General features: G+C 49.5%; 1 protein-coding gene across 6 annotated transcripts in view; it reads right to left on the minus strand.

The window, feature by feature from the left end:
* LOC101062639 (MAM domain-containing glycosylphosphatidylinositol anchor protein 2) overlaps positions 1 to 12,857 on the minus strand; it is a 103,528-nt gene that overhangs the window by 27,286 nt on the left and 63,385 nt on the right. For 4 of the 6 annotated variants that reach the window (XM_029849401.1, XM_029849400.1, XM_029849405.1 and 1 more), the window contains 4 exons: positions 12,617 to 12,708; positions 12,298 to 12,535; positions 6,233 to 6,553; positions 96 to 368 (listed from right to left, as the gene is read on the minus strand). In XM_029849401.1, the coding sequence (XP_029705261.1) occupies positions 96 to 368; positions 6,233 to 6,553; positions 12,298 to 12,535; positions 12,617 to 12,708 (924 nt within the window). The remainder of the gene's footprint in view (positions 1 to 95; positions 369 to 6,232; positions 6,554 to 12,297; positions 12,536 to 12,616; positions 12,709 to 12,857) is intronic. The other 2 variants (XM_029849403.1, XM_029849402.1) reach the window with 1 other exon arrangement.

Here is a 12,857-nt window from a genome sequence, read left to right on the forward strand (position 1 = left end):
TGTTAGCTTAGTGTCGCTATCTTTGATATCAAATACACATTCTGGATTAAAAAATAAAAAATAAATAAAAGTCTCTATCAGCAAAAGCTCCTCACCTGTGACCAGGAACGTGCATTTCCCCGCTCCAGCCTCATTGATGACATTACAGGTGTACTCCCCCAGGCCGTCTCGGTTCAGGTTCCGGACGGTGTACTCCGTCTCGTCTCTCTGAGCGTCGAAGGCGCCGGCGTGCAGCAGCCGGTTCGACAGCAGCCACTCAAACCGCAGCACCCGCGAAGGGTGGGCTCGCAGCACCCGGCAGGTCATGACCACGGGCCTCCCCAGGCCCTGGCGCATCTCCATGAACACCGGCTCCACCGTCGGAGGGTCTGAGCGGGAGATATATGAGTCGGACATTTCCCAGAATATCAGGAGGACAGAGAAGGAGGAGCGTCAACGTCTATGAGCGACGGACGCCTCAGGTGAAGGTGGACAGCGGTCGGCATAGAAACGCTGGCGTGGATTAGCTGTGACATGGGAGAATATATTGCAAAATAGATGGATTTCCAAATGAAATTGTGTGGAAAAAAAAAATTGGAAAATGGCTCAAAGCAATTTACCAATTCTGAAGAGAGAGGAAAAAAAAAACAGAGGACAACGCTGAAAAGAAAATAGCAGCTGTTAGACTGACAACAACCATGTTTAATTCATGAACACATGGCGAAGAGAAACATTCCCAGAGACGGTCTAACGCGGTGACACCGAGGAGATTTGCACGAGACGCCAGCAGGCTGTGACACGATCCGCAGGAAAACCAGGAAACTGGAATGTCTGGATGAGGGAGAAGACCTCCAGCTTTTAAAATGTAGAATTAAAAATGCATTTCCGTGTCTGACAGCTGTAACCTCACCCACCGAAGACGAGCAAGAGGGGAAATATTAAACCTGCAGTGTGAGCGAAGTGTCGCCCGGACGTGACCTCCTCCCTCGGTAACTAAACACCTTCGGATAATTGTTCACATTTGAACCTGCTGTGGAACTGAAATAACCAGTTTTCCGACGCCAATGCGCGGAAGTTGCTGTTGGGGCGTCGTGGGTTGAAAAACTAGGAGAAGGGGAGCGCCCTAAAAATGCAATAGGCCCCAGAATCTGCGTCAATTAATTAAAGAGCTGCTCCGAAGCGGCCGGGATTCGAATCCACTGTGAATCCTTTGATAACAGCGTTAATAACATTATCTGAAACCATAATCGGACATTTCTTTAGTGTTGGGGGGAAAAGATGCAAAATGTTTTCACGCAATTAAACCGCAATTAGCACAACCTGTACAGCCGAGCCGCTCCCCCGGTGCATGCTGGGTAAGCCACACGTGCGCGGCGTCCGTGCGGAGGTTGTCATTATTCCCAGTGATGGGCTTAAGTGCTCCAGTTAAACTTTTTGAGATCCACTCAAAGTCGAAGCTCTTAGGAGCAGCAGCGGGTAGCAAGTGGGACTTTTCAGCAGTGGCCATTAGAAGCGAATGATTTCAGTGCACGTGCACGTGCGCGCGCACACACACACACACTCACACACGCACACAACCTGAAATCAACTGAGGAGCTGCTATGATTAATGGGACTCCATTAGATAGGATAATGACTGGTGGAAATGTGGGAAACGATAAATCACAAACACTGTCCGACAGCGTACAGGCAGACAGAAAGAATAATAAAAGAAAAACATGTTTTTCTTTTCCCCCCCCCGTCTCAACCTGCTGTTCACAAGCTTTCATCTCCCTCAAATGAAGCCATTCATAAGTGAGCCTTTCCTGGGCTTTTACCCAAACTCAGCGTCTCGCTGCTCTCTCGAAGAGAAGCCTCTGAATCTCCATTAATCACATTAAAATTGTGGGCCTGTGTGCGGCAGAGGACCGCGGCGCCACGCCGAGGCTTCCCTAAGTAGCCCTGGACCAAATTTCTGTGAGTGCATTTCTCCTGACATGGACGTGGAGGCAGGGTTCAGGATGGCTGTGAATGGGACAAAGAGCGCTCTTAGACAATCAAAACATCCTTTAAACAATGACCTCCTGCCCCCCCTGCACGTCTCCTGTGAGTCAACGTCGGCCGCTCTGCGCGGTCAGATGCTGCTTTAATAAAGATGATGACCAGTCAAGGCTTTTACTCATTCACGCCTCGAAGATCAGACGGGTTTCATGAAACACAAATGAAACGTCATGAGCATTTTGAGGTTTAGCTGAGCTCGCAAGCTAAAGGCACTCCGATAGATAGTCCAAGATCCAAGATTAAGAAGCCGTATACGGAGACAAGGGACTCTTTACATATAGAGAGCGATATGAACTGATTACCCCGCTCCAGCTGATTTATAATGAGTCCCCCTGTTGAATACTGTAGCCAAACGTTAGATTGGGTCGAGCCGCTGGTCGGCTCTCTCCGCTGTTGTTTATGTTTCTGTGCGTTGGCCGACCTTTTCTGGCCGACCGCTTCGGTTCTGGGGCCTAAAAGGCCAATAAACTGCGTCGCTCAGAGAATCTAGAGATTCCCCCGAAGACACGACGCTAACGTGAAACGATTCGATGCCGGAGTCAGCCTGGGGGGGGGGGGGGGTCGTTAATTAGAATCGGTATTTCAGCCTGTTTGCAGTCATGCGCTGAATCGCCGTCACCCAGGGATGAGCTGGTTTTCGCTGCCTTTTGTGTGTTTTGAACGCGTGTCAGTCAGGAAGTTCCTTTCTCTGAGGGGGCAGTCGCACAGTTGCATTGGACAGATGATGTGTGTGTGTGTGTGTGTGTGTGTGTGTGTGTGTGGGGGGGGGGGGGTACACAGAGGGGAGGCCTGGATAAAAAGGTTCCCGTGCATCTGTGCTCAAGCACAGCTTGATCACGATCACTGCGGCTGACAGTGGTATCTAGGACAGGAAGCTGCTCCATTCCTCTTCCTTTCCTCCATTTCTCTCTCTCTTCCCCCACTTCCTCTCGCGCCAACTCAGTTTGACTAAGAACATTAGGATGTCACAGCTTGGGATTTGGCGTTTGCAATTCTATTAGAGCGACGGCTCCAGAGGCGGACGCCTTCCGCTGCCTCCACCTCTCCTCCTGGCGTCGCCCGCTCGTCCGCAGATGCAGGTCTTTCTTCTTTTTTTTTTTTTACATATCAAAGCTGTTGACTTGCCAGAGTCGCTCTTTCACGCCTCTAATGCTCTTTGCTTCAGAAGACTGTACCTCGGTCCCTTGATCAAGTTAGGCTACTAAAGGCGGCTTTGCACATGGCTCACCACCAAAGGCGGGGAGGCGTTGGGGGGGCTCACGCTGAGACCTGGAAATGCAGGCGAGGAAGCTCGGAGGAATTGGCTTGTGCTTACATGCTGAGAGACGAGTCCAAGAGGAGGCAGGGAGGGGGCATGCCGACAGTGGAGGCGAGAAATTAACAAAGGGAAGGTCGGATTGTGTTAATGAAGCCAGCGAGAAAAGTCTTTGTAACTGGAGAAGCATCACAGTCAGCAACATATTGTTCAGGGCGCCTCTTTGCATGCTGGATAAAACCTGTTTACCCTCAGCAACACACCCAATAGGAGTGATGTTCTACTTCCTGCTGCTCAGAGATCAGAGGTTTAAATACCTCCATATGTCTGGAAGTTCTTGTTAAAATCCAGCAATTTATGAAGAAAACGTGCTGCAGTGACCCGGAAGTTGAGGTGTTTGTGTGTCACATTTCCAATCTACCAGTTTGAATCCCATCACGCTCGGTTTCGTTGTGCTTTTAACGTTGAGCTTTGATGGTCACAGCTAACAGGTAATGAGAGTCTGACGAGCGGCTCAGTGGAAGGGACGTGGACGCAACGCTGATTTGTGGACGACGATCTCCCTTCATTACGCTTTAGGCTTTGAAGATGGCAAACAGATGAAAGCGGCGCACATCAAGAACTTCAGTTCAAGAGAAGATCGTTATTAATATCGCACGACATAATGAGAAATCACTCGTGCTTTTGGTGAAGGGGAGGATAGAGGAGGCGCTAGCGGAGGAGGAGAGTTGAGCTAGCGGCATGGTCGCGTCTCCAGAGGACTTCAAACATCTGCTGACGACCCAAATGCAGCCCCCAAGTCAGCAGACCTTGAAGATCACCTGACGACAACTCTTCTTGTTTGTCACATTCTATTGCCCCCCCCCGAGACATTTTGACCCCTCAGAATCACATCTGAGTTTAGATGATGGGCGCCTAAAACATTTGCATTTTAAACCCCAAACATACTGAATAAATTCAACAAAACTTTCCTCCAGCTCTTTTTTTTTTACACAGAAGGACTCAAAGATCCATATTTCAGTAATAAAGAGCTACTTTCAGCTCCATTATTGTGTAATTTATGATTATTTGTGAAATTGAAATCTGATTTCAGCCCCACCACTGTGAGTACCTTGGGCTTTTCAGATGTCTTATTTCATGAAAGAACAAAAATGACTTTCATCAACGGCCCGCAATTTCCCATTTAATAGAACTAAAGATTATAAAAATGTATATAAAGATTATAACTTTTTTTTCCAGAACTGTGGCTACTAAAAATCCCCGGAAAGATTTTCCGCTCCTCTGTTTCTTTTGAGTTCATTGAGAAAATCCAAGTTTAGCTGCTTGCTACTGTTAGCTGGCTAGCGAAACAAACAGCTGCAGTGCTAACGGTACAAAAGATTCAACAAGCTGTTGGGTTTGGATTCAGAACTCCGGCTCCATTCCCTCCGGAGAATGTCGGCCACTTGCTCGCTTGCCTTCTTTTCCTCTTCGCTCAGCAGTGTTCTTTTTCTTCTGCAGGGTAGTTTTCACAATTATTCAATTTGTTCAAGAACAATGACTCTTTGTGTTCTGCCTGACACGCTTCCTTTGTGCTGCAAGATGTGCTTTATTTTGAAAGGGAAAAATCGTTAATAAAGCAGAAAGCGAGGCCTTGGGAACCCAGGGGAAGGTCTTGCTTTCATTCATTCGTTCATTCACTGCTCGTTTATAGATGCTCACATGAAGACTTTGCTCGTTTTCGGCAATGATTTCATTCAGTTTTACTTTTTTTTTAATCAATATAGTCTCATCCAGCCCAAATTGCTGCATTTTAGCGGTTGACCAAAACTTTCCTGGACAGTTTGTTCCTGTTACCCAGAATGCATTGCTGCTGCTGCTGCTAAACAGCAGCCAGGATCGTGGCGACCTGTCAGGGAAGCGGGTCAGTAATCTTTGCGTTGTGGCTGTTGTCACTTTCTGATGTGTTCTGTTAGCAAGCTAATACGGGCAGGAAACGGAGGACTGGGAGAATCACGCGGCAGCGCAGGAACGTTTACGTTTTTCTATCCGTCCGTGTGGGAGGAAACTTGCCGAGATTTCATATAAATGACAACAAGCGCGTTCAACTGTTCTCTCAAATGAATACATTCAATCTCCATAAATGAATACAAAATGAACGCGAGGGGGAATAAATTAACCATTCGTAATTAGCCGGTAAGCCATTTTTGGATGCTACTTGAGAAGCGGAAAGAGTAGAAGTAGTGGACTCCATGGTAATCATATTTTCAAACAAAGGAACCGAACTCGGGATATGATTCACCACTGGAACGGCAGCACTTAACGGGTCACGTCTCACATCAGCATTCTTCATTTAAAAGACAACAAAAGCCACCTTGTTGTGGTCTTACCTTGGCTTGAAATGAGTTTGCGAGTGTACCGTTTGAAAAGAGCGAGTAACCGTTGGTCCTGTATAAGCTTGGAGATATAATCCTCCATCCTGACGCCAGGTTGGACGAGAGGGACGAACATGTATCGCTGCAATTGACTTGCTAATTGTAGCCATGGACAGTCAATGTGGTTGTTGCAAGCTTGCGGTGGACAGGGGTGCTTGTCTCTACCCCCCCACCCCTGCCCCTCGCGACTGCACTTCACTGTGGTCAGGTCTATATCCTGGGGATGCTCGTCTGGACACGTGCACGCGTGCGACGTCCGCTAATGTCGGAGCATCTCTGGGTGGGAGTCAAATCGGATTTCTTTCAAACACGACCAAAGACACCAGAGATTAGAAACAGATGGATGCAGAAGGAAAACAAAAGGCACATTTGGGTTGCAGAGGCCAAGATGGTGCATAAATGGAAACAACTGCTGAGCAAAGCAATAAAATTACGTACACAATGCAGACATTTCATACCTCTGCTGTAAAATCCTGCACATTAAAATACAGCGAGCCTCATTTGCATTTACGTGCCGAGAGAAATACCCACAGATGTCTACTTACACTGGACGATCAGCTCCACCACGGCCTCCCGGGGCTTCACGTTGAACCCATTATACTGGCTGGTCTGGCAGCGGTACGAGCCCGTCATCTCCCTGGACACATTAACAATACGCAGCACGCCGTCGTAGCTCTCCATCTGCATGCTGCCATCAGGCATCGGCGCCTCTTTATCGGCCCGCGACCACAGGATTATTGGTTTGGGCTTCCCTGAAACAAGGCACTCCAGCTCCACTGTGTCACCCTCACGGGCCACCAGGGGGGACTTGCCCCGGGGGACTGTCAGGTTGGGGGGAACTAAGAAAGAGAAAAACAGAGGAGGGACTGATATGGGGCTCTAGAAAGTCAGCAGGCGAGGTAAAAGGAAATGGTCAACTGGGGTGGTGTGGAGGACATGGGGGACGAGAATAGCATCCACGTAGCCATGGCAATGAAGCTGAGTGGCAGCGACAAAGGCAGCTGTCATGAAAGGACCATGCGTACATTAGCGTTGGGGGTGTTGAGTACAAAACTGTCATGGGGGGGCGGCGAGAAGGGGAAATGCAATCAAGCAATGGCAGACGAGTCAAAGATGCGATGGAACGCTGACAAGAGAAGAGAGACAGCAAAATCAAACCAATCAACGTCTACGCAAACGAGCCATAAAAGCCGCGACACCCCGGATCTGCTGCTCCAACCTGTTCCGACTGCAACTATGTTGTAATGTGTCAGTTAACGCTGAAAGTCATTAAAGCACCAAACGGCAGAGTGATTCCTGTCAAAGTGGCTCCTTGTTGCTAGCTTACAGGTTAGATTTGAAACACTGGCAGTGACAGGCGGCGGCAGGGGATCTCTGACAGGAATCACCTGGGCTGCTTCCTGTCAGCCTCTCTGATCAGCTGTGTTTAGGAATCTGGGGCCTTTGGGAAAGGTTCAGTTCATTAAAGCATCACAGCGGAGCCACATAGCCAGGACCAGAGTCCAAACCACAGCCGTGACCTTTAACCCCATCCTAACAGCAGGAAAAAAGTGAAGCCTCGAGCACGTATCGGCCTGACAAGGATACAGTAAAAACCCGGCGAATGCGCCCGTGAAAGCATACGTGCTGCGTTTATCTAAGCGCTGCCCTCTGCAGCTTCCATTGACAGCTGTTGCCATGACAACCGCCAGCGCACCGGCCTCATAATCGGGGACCCATCTTATCTCATCGTGTTCCCAACTCCATCACCAGTTCGCATGGTCATCATCTTCATGTTACACAAGGACCTTTTCAAGGTGACACTGAGCAGCCGCGGCTGTTTCCAAACGCCGCTGTTCTCTATTCAGCGATGTGAATGTTTTTTTCTTTCAACCTCGCCGCCGTCCTCGCCATCCCAGCAGTTTAAACCTACACATGAACATCAGAGCACTCCCAGAGCCTCCTCTTCTGAAGCGCCGGCCAAGTAAGTTTTTTAAATTAGCGAAACCTGGCAAATGGAATTAAAAATGTAATTCCCTTAAAAAGATCGGATTGTATGAGTTTCCCCCCCTTTTTATATCGGACACCCAATAACTGCTCGTTATCTTCTGACCAGTAACGATCGGTTCCTGCTGGAACTAACCTAAATTGTTAAACCAAAAACCCAACCCACTAATAACCTCAACAAAGCACATCGGCGTATTAAAACTTGAAGATCTCTGTTCTCCTCGGGGTATTTGCACCACATGTTCTGCAACGCTGCATGAAGAATCACCGGGAAAAATATTCCTGCAATAAGTAAAGCACTAAAATTCCTCCTGGAGAGAAGCAGCAGTAGCATCAGAACCATCTTTACGCTCAATTCTGCGGGCTGAAACAATTCTGCCTGTATTTTTAGCCCCGTAACCTGACGGTGCTCATCAGCCGCTTCATCATCTCCGTGCACCTTCTGCATCCGCACGCAAACACATTTGTGTCGTCCGCATTAGGGTGATGAAAACTCATCAGTCAAAGACAATTCTTGGCAGTGACGGAGCGGTGACAATTATCCCGGCGGAAGGGGAATGACAATGGCTGCTCTCACGGCGCCTGATTGCTATTCCCACGGCGTTTGGACCGAGGGTGTCAGGTGATGGAGACCCGACATCTTTCTCTCTGCGCCGTGTTTTCCTCCACTTTTCTGAACGCTTCCCCACGCCCAGCTGAAATGGAGAACTGACAGCCGCTGTACTGAAGGAGGCGGCGGCGAGCGTCCATTAGTGGCACGGAAGCGTATCCGTCATGACCCCTGGACGCTCTACAGCCAATTACAGGTGTCTGTCTACGGCAGGGGCGCCCAAATCCGGTCCTCAAGGGGCCGAAGCCTAGCCGGGATTTCTGTCCTACCAGATAGACGACGCTTTGACCTGCGATCCCACTTGGTAAGACAGAAATCCCAACTGGACTTTAGCTCTTTGCGGACTGGATTTGGGCAGCTGCCACCCTCAAGGACCAGTCTTCCGCACGCTCTGCTGCTCACTGACTTGCTCTTTCTTCCTTCTTGCTCTTTTCCATCCCACACCCCATCTGCGAGGGTAACTGACCACTGAGCGGCCTCGGCATGGCGGCGAGAGCGCCGAGGCTCTCTGCTGCGATATCACGGCGCCGACGCTGTCCGAGCACCAGGGATGCCTGCAGGGCATGCCCGCTGTGCGCCCGCTTGTTTAGCGAGTGTGCGTGCGGTTTTATGTCGGCGTGTAGCTGGAGTGCTTCTCCTCTTCCTCTCGCCTACGGGCTGAACCGCGCTGTGATCCTGCCTCGCTGCTTTTGCTGGATGCTTCGTACTGTGGTTGCCGGCTGAAGGAGGCACATCCACGCGTGCACTTTGTAGGCCTGAATCGGGGAGCGGACCTCATTGTTCAGGTCCAAGCTCTGCCGCCCGTCTGAAGGGTCTCGGCTGGAATAATCCTGCGTGGGCGGGATTGTTGTTTCAGCCTCTTGGAGCTGAAATAAAATATGGAATTAATTGAAACTTCATGTTTTCTCCCAGCTATAAGAGCCAGAGTGAGGCAACCGAGGCTTCTGAGAAACAGCCATCCCGCTGCCCCCCTTTTCGCTCCGCTCTGTGACATCACCCTCGTCACCATGGCAACATAGCAGTCTTTCTTACTGCAGCTGGGTACTGTGGGATGTGGGCCTGCACGCGTGCGAGCGTGCGTTCCTACCGCTCAAGGCCACTGAGCTTTTCACAACGTGACAGGGCTCCCCGCACCTCTGAGTCACCGACCTCCAGGGGCCACAAGGGGGGTCCCTTAGGTGAGGCGTGGAAAGGTTTGGGGGCGAGCGTTTGTGCGTGCAAGATTTTACATCCTGTATCCGTTCAAGTGTAAAAACACTCACAGATGTGTTAAAATTGATAAAGCAACGACCACACTGGCGCTCTCTCTCTGTGTTTGTGTGTTTAGCTCTTTCCTGGTCCCTGGTGATTTAACCCATCTTATCGCAGGAACCTGGTGGTTTTCAGCCTTCCTCCGTTAGAGTAGCTGCACGGCTCTCTGCGGTGCCGACCTGATGTTTTATTTAACCTATCAGTGCAGTGAAAGCCCACCACCCACTGCTGTACATCTCATCTGAATTACACCTATTCCGTGCAGCTAAATGCTACCCCCGAAGGGTGAAGGCTTTAGGTGGAGAGCGGGGGGGTGGAGGGGTCTCGGCTCCGGTTAATAGATGTTCTCTTTTTCTGTTTGTATTCGCCCCCCAGGTTTTACTAAATGGACGAGGGGCTGTTTCCCAGACGGCACCGCATCAGGGAGGAATTCAGCTGAACTACAGTGTGATTCTGCCACACCTGCATTAATATTAATGTCTGGCGAACGCCATTTTGGTCCGGACTTCTTTCCCGGGGATCACAGGTGAAGTCTGACATTTGCTGTCGACCGTTTGTACACCTGCCATTCAAAAATCTGCCATGCTGACAGGTTTGCCAGGACATGGAGATGTCAGGACCGCTGAGTTCTGGGCTCTTAGCGTCTTGATCCTAGCGCAGCTTCACTGCAGCAGCAGTCGACTCTCGCCCTCCAGAGGGTGAACCATTGCAGGCTGATGACGCACGATAGAAGCTCCGGATGAGTCAAACACTTAAAACAAGGAGCAGCGATGGAGAAGACCTGCTGCGAGCTTCAGATGACTGCGTAGATGTGTTTAATTTACTGCTAATTGTTAGCTGTAGCCATTGTTCAGCCTGACAGGAACACCAGGCGGTGCCGCAGTTTGGGGTGTGATTGGGAAGCAAAGTCACTTAAAATTTCCGCATTTTTAATCCCTCTGACGGGAACAGCCGATTTGGAATCCACAGCTAAAGCAAAATCCGGCAATGAATGGCATTGAAATGAAAAACAATGTTTTGCGAGTACAGGTGAAAAGGAGAATCGTGAAATTCCAGCAAATTCCAGCATCGGAGGTTTTGTTTGGCTGAATATTGCAGAGCTGGACAATTGAAAAAACATGTGTCAGATTAACAAGAAGCTGATTATTTATGGGATATTTTGTGTATTTTTCACAATAAATACCCTAACTCGGAGTTTTGTGGTTTCCATGTCCTGGTTTCTTGACCACATGAGAGTTACCCCTGCGACCTCTGGGAGCTCCGACATGAAGGGAAGATGCTTATTTAATGAGTTTGAGGCCATAATAAATATCAATACTGCACCAAACCGTACAGAACTTGCCCGGGCTTTTGAGCTCAGTTATCATCAAAAGTTGAAAGAACAGATTATGAATATTCTCTTTCATAAAGACGCTGGTTGACGATAAGCACGGGTGCGGAGTCTGGAACTGGAACAGCGCACATAGCAGACGCGGCGTGCGAACAAGCCAAAAACATCCAGGAAAAAGCTGGAATTGTAACTAGCAGAAGCTAAATTCTGCATATTACTTCCTATTATGGGAACAGCTCGATGACACTGCAGCACATTTGAAATATTTTATCTGGCATCGGCAAAGAAATCAAAAGCAGCGGCTGCATCTGCGCCTGGAGGAAATCTTTAATTTCACATGATCACAACAGAGTCATTTCCTTTGTTATTCCCTCACTACTTTTCCCCCACTTTAAAGGACGTGTGCAAATGCATTGGCGTCAGTCAGGCACTCAAATAGAAGAGAGCGAGCGACTTAAAAGATAATGAGGAAACAATCTTGGCAGGTGCGATTGATCCGGCTGCTTTAGAGCGCAGGGATTATCAAAGGATTATCTAAGAATAATTATGCAGCCAAGGTTGACGTGCTGCTTTCATGTTCCCGCCGAGTAGCGGCGAGGTGCGAGTCGTGGAAAGCACGAGTGGGAAGAGGCGAGTAAGTGTGTGTAAAAGAGAAGCGACTCTTCAACTTCCGAAAGTGTCGCACAGCCAAAAAGTCACTTATTAGCACCTACGGGTGCCAAATGCACAGCGCAACTCTTGACATTCCCAAGTGCAACACAAACACAGGGGAATCCTCAACACGGAGGAGGAGACGCCCCCTCGCGGCACCTTTGAAGGCTCAGATTCCATCAGGTCGCGCTGCTCCGGAACGCCGCGGAGCGACGCCGCCCGCGGCTGACCTCCCTCCAGGGCGGCGGCGCCACATGACTCGGAGCAGAGCTCTTGATCTGGGGGGCCGCCGACGCAGCGGAGCTGTGGATGTTCCTGAACATGCCATGACAGAGGTTAGAGTGATGCAGCTCAGCAGACAGGGTGGGCTGGTTATGCTGTTATCCACATGCTGCACGGATGGACACACATGTTAGTCCAGGGTGGAGGCAGCCAATTAGATGGGAGGAAGATGGACGTTCGCTCTGTCAATCTATCTATCTATCTATCTATCTATCTATCTATCTATCTATCTATCTATCTATCTATCTATCTATCTATCTTTATTGACACATTTTCTAGCTCTATAGTCGGCCCTTTTAAAAAAAAAAATTTAATCAAAAACTAGCAAAATCACAGTTTATTTAATGTGTTCCGGGCTTGAAAGTTCCAGAAACATTGTCATGGTGACTTTTATTTCCCTCAAAAGCAATTCTACTTCCTCTCACAAGCTTTTAAAGTGTCCCACCTGCGTTCCGGGGGGGTGTAAAGGTGCCAGTGACACAGAGGGGTGTGAGACTCACCAGTAGTGGACGAGATGTTGACGTCGATGCTGATCTCGGGGATGCCCCCGCCCTTCAGAGCGGCCACGCAGGTGTACGTCCCGAAGTCCGTGAACTTCAGGTCTATGATGTCCAGGTTGGTGGTCCCGGGGGAGATGTCGGGGTCGGTCTGGGTGATGACCATGCGCTCCGAGCTCCGTAAGGCGCGGCCATTTTTCAGCCAGCTGAACGTCAGCTCCTCCGGCGGGGTCGCCTCCACCTGCGACACCGCGAGGGTCGGTGGGTTGGCGTGTCAACGAGGGGCGCGCCGTGCCACAAGTGTAGACGTGGGCGACTTTACCTGACAGGAAATCTTGACCTCACGTCCGATCTGGATGTTGTCATCATTGTGGTAGGGGTCCGGGGTGATCCAGAAGCGGCCTTTCTTCAAAGCTGCGGAGACATAATCCCGATCATGAAAAAGATAGTCAAGCGTAACCGAGGTAACGGAAATAATCCGTCTCAAGCTGAACATTAAACCTTTAAATCTCATTACAGTTTACAAAATTAAGTGATCTTCAAGGCTTTTAAAACAGTGACGA

Source organism: Takifugu rubripes, chromosome 16 (assembly GCF_901000725.2).
Source record: "Takifugu rubripes chromosome 16, fTakRub1.2, whole genome shotgun sequence".
NCBI classification, from domain to species: domain Eukaryota; kingdom Metazoa; phylum Chordata; class Actinopteri; order Tetraodontiformes; family Tetraodontidae; genus Takifugu; species Takifugu rubripes.